The following is a 7,200-nucleotide window of genomic DNA, read 5'->3' as shown; positions in this document are numbered from 1 at the left end:
CCTAAATCTTTTTGGTTTCTATTTTCACCACTAGGTGTCTCTAAAAGTTTTCCGTAAAACTAAAAAAGTAAGAAATTTTAAGATTCAATTTTCTTAATAAAAGTTTATAATTTAGAAGTGAAGCTTTGGGTTTAAAATAATTTTAATTTTTTCTAAATATAATAATTTTATTAAGAAAATGCACTAAATTTTCTCTCAGGATGTTTTATTTATCTTTTAAGACTAGTTGTTAATTATATCAACCTATGAATAGCTATGGTGAATTGTATACACTGAAAAAAGGAAACAATTCCAAAAGAACTGGTTACGGGCAACCTTTGGAGTTGCTTATCAATGACATGCTTTTATCTGAGTGACATCTAAACGTTGATAATTCAAATTGACGTGTATTTTACACTAGCTTTTTAAATTAAAAAAGCTAGGTTTTAATCAACCTGAAAGAGACTAAATAAGTTAGCAAACTGTCCAAGCTGTCAGCTAGCAGCTGCAGCTACTAAAAATAAACACATGGCAACCTGATGATTTATGATGGGGGGTAATGCACAGAGGTGGGTATGAAACCCGACCCTATCCGTTTTGAGGTATAGCTAGATTGTTAGTAATGGAGGCCCAAAAAGTCAGAAACACTACTTATGATTAATGTACTTTTAGTCTACTAATTCCGCATGATAAAAATCAACTTTTAGTCAGAAGAGGGTGACTTGGGGATTTACTCGGGTAAAATGAATAGAGTATCAACAAATTGCAAAAGTATTGTTTGACCAATCGTTACTGTTCACTGGGCCCGTTCCTGGCTATAGATGTAAATAGCCCCAAAATCAAAATTTGGGTTCTATGTCATTTTTTCCGTGCGTCTGTGCGCCTTCCAAAATTAAATAAAACAAGTTCAATTTCAGTCACATCTTTCATCTTTGTTAAAAAGTTTGATTCCCCAAGGGCTGGGCACGTTCCAACTTTTTTGAAATTGTTCCGTTCCGTTCTAGAACGAGGGCCTTAAGCTAAATTGTTCAGTTCTCGTTTATTTTTTTTATCGTTCCGTTCTTGTTACTTTCCATTCTGAGTAGAAGAAGGGTCTTTCCATTCCGTTCCATTCTGGTGTTCTTAGTTGAAGAACGGTTGCCTCCATCTTGTTCTGTTCTTAATCATGAGAACCTTTCCATCCCCCGTTCCGTTCTTAGTAACGAACAATTCCATCCAAGACAAAAGTTTTATAGATAAGAGTTACTTTTTAAGTAAAAAAATTACGATCTTTTAATAAAAAGTTCCTCACGGCCCTATAAATAATACTTTAAATTATATATTTAAAATTTAGGGTTAAAAGAATATGCTTAGATAATTTCTGGGCTGAGCAATGTATAATTTTGTGAGAGCAGGGGGAGGGGTGGGAGCATCCTTAATTTGAACAATGAAAAAATGAAATATTTTTCCTTAAACTTTAAAGAAAAATTAATCATATCACTAACAACCAGCCCCCCTCCCCTGAGAGAAACCTAATATTTCCAACAAAAAAACCTTAAAATTTATCTTAATATGTACAATATACAGAAATTATAAACTGAAGCCTACTGTGTGTCTGAGTGTTGTCAGTTTAGCAGAGACCAGGGAAGCAGGGATTGCGGGAAAGTGGGGGGAGGGGAGGGGGGTCAGGTAATTAATTAAAAAAATCTTTAACTATTTCTAGAGGATTTAGAATACATTCCTGATTTAAAATTCGTTCCCAAATTTTAACAATTTTAACCATTCTTTTCAAGAAATTCCCGTTCCGTTCCGTTCTTTTACTAATCGTTCCAATATTTTTAAGAACGCGTTCTAAGCATTCGTTTTTTTTTTGGAACGATGGGATCGTTCTTGATTGTTTTGTTCGTTCTTGGGAAAGAACGATCGTTAAGGGTTAAGGTCTAGAGCCCTCGTTGCAAACCGAGTTTTTCAACAGTGGTGTGTCAATTCCTTATAAATTAACCTAGAAGACAGTCAGTTTCTTGAAGACATTTCCACAATCACGTTCATCACTAGTGAGGATGAGGATGAGGATGATGATGATGATGAGGACTGTGATGATTATGATGATAATGATGATGGTGATGAGGATGACGACAATGATGATGATGAGGAGGATGATGACAAAGAGGATGAGGATGACGATGATGATAATGATCAGGAGGATGATGATGAAAAAGATGACAATGATGATGAAGAGGATGATGATTAGGATGATGAGGATGATGATCATTGATGATTGAATGTCAGCGGCCGGGCTAAAGAGACCCTTAGAGTGACAACAAATAGTGTGAAATTCACTCTATTGTGTCGATCACTTTCTTCCCTAGGGGATTGATGTAATGAATTCTGCAGTAGCTGGATCCTTAACTATCTACCTTACAATGTTATCATATTTTGTTTTATAATTCTATCTTTTAGTTTTGTTACCTGGGCGGTCAGACCAGTCCATATTATCATGTTTATAAATAAATTAGTTGAATACATTCTGTTGTTCAGTATAGACAGAATCAGACTGTTGAAAGATGTGACTGAAAACGCACAGGCGCAAGGAAATGACATACATTATTGAATTTTGTTTCAAGTGTGATTTTCATGTGTTTTCAAAGTTTTTAACTAAGTTGAGAGATTGATTTGAACTTGTTTTATTTAATTTCGGAAGGCGCACAGACGCACGGAAAAAATGACATATAACCCAAATTTTGATTTTAGGGCTATTTACATCTATAGTGGCAGGAAAGACTTAATTATATATATAAAGTTGCAATCTCTGTTTGTTTGTCCAATCATAACGTAGTAACACCTGGACAGATTGTTCTCAAATTTTGATTGGGGACCTCGGGAGAACCACGGAAATGTTTTTAGTTTGAGAAAAGTTAGTTTCCCGGTAGCAATCGTTTAAGTGCGGGTAAACAGTGGGAGTAACCATGAGTACCCTGGGCAACACTGGGTTCCCAAGATAGTATTATAATATTGTTCTTATCTAACTTGCATTTGCATAGTTATGTTCCCTACTCATTAATCAAAATGGTAATATTGTTCCTAATTTCCTAACTTTTTAAGTGATTTCTTTTTATTCTTATCTTTCTTTATGTTCAAATTATTAATATTGATTATTGTTCCTTATTCATATAAAATATGCTGAATGACATTTTTTTGCGCATATGTTCTTTATTCTTTAATTTTTGGTCCCAATTCTGAGTTTTTTTCTTTTCTGTTCTGAACTTGTAAATTGTTCTATTTTTTTCCTATTCCTAACACTGTGTGCCTAGACCCTAAATCCCTGTCCTAAATACTTTATTTCTAAGATTATGTATTTTATTTTTTGTTCTTCTGTTCTTATAGTACATGTATGATGTTGGGACTGTCCCAAAGACCCAGAGTCCCAACACCATGGGTTTAATTTCTCAATCTCAGAGACTCAAAAGCTTGGGATAGTTCTGGAGCTTTCAGACTGTCCCAGAAGCCTAGACAGTCCTGGGCTGTTGGGACTGTCCCATTGACCCAGAGTCCAAACACCATGGCGTTCATTTCTCAATCCCAGGACTTTGAGACCATCTGAGAAGCCTGAGACAGTCCTTGGAAGTTGGGACTGTCCTAAAGACCCAGGGTCCCAACACCATGGGTTTTTTTCTCAAAATCAGAGACCCAAAATCCTGGGACAATCCCAGAACTTTGGTACTGTCCCAGAAGCTCTGGGCAGTCCCTGGGCATTGGGACTGTTCAAAAGACCCAACACTATAGGGTTTATTTCTTAATCTCAGAGACACAAAAGAATGGGACAGTCCAGGGACTTTGGGACTGTCCCAGAAGCCTTGAACAGTCCTAGGGCATTGGAACTGTCCAAAAGACCCAAAGACCCAACACTATAGGGTTTATTTCTTAATCTCAGAGACCCAAAAGAATGGGACAGTCCAGGGACTTTGGGACTGTCCCAGAAGCCTTGAACAGTCCTAGGAAGTTGGAACTGTCCTAAAAACCCAGAGTCCCAACACTATGGGGTTTATTTCTCAATCTTAAAGACCTAAAAGCCTGGGACACTACCAGGACTTTGAGACTGTCCCAGACTTCATTGTTCCTTTTTCTTTCCTCGCCCTGTAACAGAGCTTGGAAAAATACACATTAATTGTGTATAGGTATAATTTAGTATAGTCATCATTCAATAATCTACAATCGTGATAGCAAATATCAATTTCAGAAAACTTGCAAGGGTTATTATCTCATGGTTGTTTATGAGTCCAGTTTCTGCAGCTGAGATATTATATTTAGAAACATTTGATAAGCAAATCACAAATCCAGAACTAACAGACAGAATGAAAAAAGAAGCAGAGATAGCAGAATATTGAACCAATAAATAGTTATGAAGAATGTACTCTAATGTATTTTTAATATTAATTATTTTGAAAATATCAAAAATAAATGTTAGGGTTGTAGGTAGTTGAACCAGCTGTATAGAGGTGGAACTACATAGCTCTGATTCTATTTTCTGCTCTATAGTACCAGCAATCCTCGGACTCTTCAGTGTTTCTAACCATAGAAACACCCGGATTATTAGAGTGTGTAGGTAGTTGAACCAGCTGTATTGAGGTGGAATTACATTGATCTGATTCTATTGTCTATTCTAAAGTTCCAGTAATCCTCTGAGTCTCCAGTGTTTCTAACCATAGAAACACCTGGAATATTAAATGGTGTAGATAGTTGAACTAGCTGTGTTGAGGTGGAACCACATATCTCTGATTTTATTGTAAACCTGAGATATCTATCTCATCAATGGTTTTTTCCTCTGATCTGTTGTAACCTGAGATATCTGTCTCATCAATGGTTTATTGTATTCCTGAAGATATGATCATGTAAGATATAATCATGTAAGTCCACATGTTGTAAGCCTTCTGAGAGCTGTCCATGAAGTGCCCGTCCCCTAGCCTTTGGTTGAACAAACGGAGCTTAACTCATACGTCTGTTCGGTTCAAAGGTCTAGGGTGCACTGATCAATCTTAATGAATCCGTTCAGGTTAATTCTTCTGCATTGTTGAAAGAACAAAGACATGAAGGTGTGAGGCCAGGGAGGGTTTTCTTGCCATGAGTCATCCATACTTTAAATATTACATTAATCCCCCTTGGGAAACCATCTTTGGTTTTCCCAATAATGATTTAAAGTTGTCTCTTTGCGATGAGGCTTTATCCTTTTTTTCCGACCTCATTTCTTCCTCTTATATGAAGCTGCCAATTTTTCTGAAGCTGATTGAAATGCAGATCTGTGTATCCTTGGTTCTCTCGGAGGAGGAAGAGGTCGTCGGTTGTATCCCCTCTTCTCTTGGGGTGGGGTTCCCGCTACTGGTTCTACTTTAATGTTGACTGGTACATCCTCCATACCTCTTGACATTACTTGAGAGTTTAGGTCTTCTCCGCTGATTTGAGGTTGGATGGGCTGATTTATAATCCCTGTTGTATCCGAGCTGATAACCTCAGGGAAGGGGGTTTCCATCTCTTCCCCTTGTCCATGCTCCCCCTGGGAAGTTTCAGGATCTATCCATATTTCCTCTTCATCATCGGAAGATAACTCGATAGTTTGGCCTCCCTTGTTGCTAGGTCTCTCCTCAGTGTGTTGTGTCTCAGTCTCTGGTGGTTGGATATTCACTTCCATATCCTCTGATTCTCCGTATGTTAGTAAGTCTAAATCCACCTGTTCTTGCATGGTTGGGTTGAACTNCGATTATATTAATAAAATAAAGACTACTTTTTATTTAAGTTTGTATTGTTAAGAAGCTTTTTTGAAGAACAAAGCTACTAGAAATTTTAGTTAAACTTGTTTAATTTTATGTTTTTGTGTATCCATGCTGTTTAAAAGCTGGATATAAATCAAAATTAAAATCGAAAGTTGTCTTCATGATATTGATATAATCGCCTACCATCGTAAAGTGAAGCCTAAAGCAAAATAATTTTCATATTTTAAGTATTGAACGAATTGAACCATTCCTTACCCAAAAACGACCATAATATAGTTTATAGTTGATAGTTTATTTCTGTTCTTGAGATTTTTTTCAACAAAAAAGACGTTGTACATTTATTGGGTCTCATTGTTAAATAATTAAAAATGCAGAAGTTTTTCCACAACCTTAGTAAAATATTACAATGGAATAACTTAAATTTTTTTTTAATTTTGATAATTTATGTTATAAATTCCTATGACCAGAATAAATCATTGATTTTTTATTTGAAAGATGGATCCCATGTCAGGCTGTGACACCCCTACTCTTGTGTTTACATTAGAGCCCAAAGACAGTACACTGCAGTACAAAAAATTCATACACCACTGAAATGACTTTCCTTGCCTTACATTCATTGGGTTGCACAAGCGGTTCTTGGGCTCATATGTCTGTTCGGTTCAAAGGTCTAGGGTGCACACTCGAATCTTAATGAATCAGTTCAGGTTAACTACTCTGCATTCATTAAAAGATACAAAGAGAGAAAGGTGTGAGGCTGGGGGAGGGTTTTAGCATGAGTCACCTATACTTTAAATATTACTACTATCTTGTTCCTCAGCTGTTTCTATAACAGGTCTCAATTGTCACAAGATTATCTTATTCTTCTATGTATAGATGATTCTATAACTCTATTAACTCTCTCTTAGGGTTAACTAGAGTATTTAGAGTCTCCTCAAACATCTCAAAGCTTAATGAATCAGTTCAGGTTAACTACTCTGCATTCATTAAAAGAAACAAAGAGATAAAGGTGTGAGGCTGGGGGAGGGTTTTAGCATGAGTCACCTATACTTTAAATATTACAGGGTGCTGTTTCCCAATTTGGGTTTTCAGGGTCCTGGGATCCCCTTTCTTCCACGCCACCCTAGGATGGAGGGTCCCGGGGACCTTAGATTTTCAAAGTGGGAAAAATTGGAATTCTGTAACACTATTAAAATAATTTTGTACAATATTGTAATTATCTTTAATAAAAACCTTCTAAAAACATTTTTTTGTAGAATTAACTCTCAAATACTTTGATATTTGTTTAAAAACAAAAACATATTTTTTACATTTTGTTTTTGCTCTTTTTTTGCATTTTTTTCAACCCTCTCTCTATAGATGTAAATAGCCCCAAAATCAAAATTTGGGTTATATGTCATTTTTTCCGTGCGTCTGTGCACCTTCCAAAATTAAATAAAATAAGTTCAATTTCAGTCACATCTTTCATCTTTGTTAAAAA

At 36.1% G+C, this 7,200-nt stretch overlaps 1 protein-coding gene across 1 annotated transcript; it reads right to left on the bottom strand.

The window, feature by feature from the left end:
* Positions 1-5,190: 5,190 nt before the first annotated feature.
* LOC111716551 (uncharacterized) lies at positions 5,191-5,706 on the bottom strand (the record flags this gene model as incomplete). Its single annotated transcript, XM_023492040.1, is given in 1 exon segment — positions 5,191-5,706. A coding segment is annotated over 1 exon segment (512 nt), but the record flags the coding sequence as incomplete, so codon positions are not given.
* Between the last annotated feature and the right edge of the window lie 1,494 nt (positions 5,707-7,200).

Source organism: Eurytemora carolleeae, unplaced genomic scaffold (genome assembly GCF_000591075.1).
Source record: "Eurytemora carolleeae unplaced genomic scaffold, Eaff_2.0 scaffold2103, whole genome shotgun sequence".
Classification (NCBI taxonomy): Eukaryota; Metazoa; Arthropoda; class Copepoda; order Calanoida; family Temoridae; genus Eurytemora; species Eurytemora carolleeae.
This window is presented reverse-complemented; position numbering and strand designations above follow the sequence as displayed.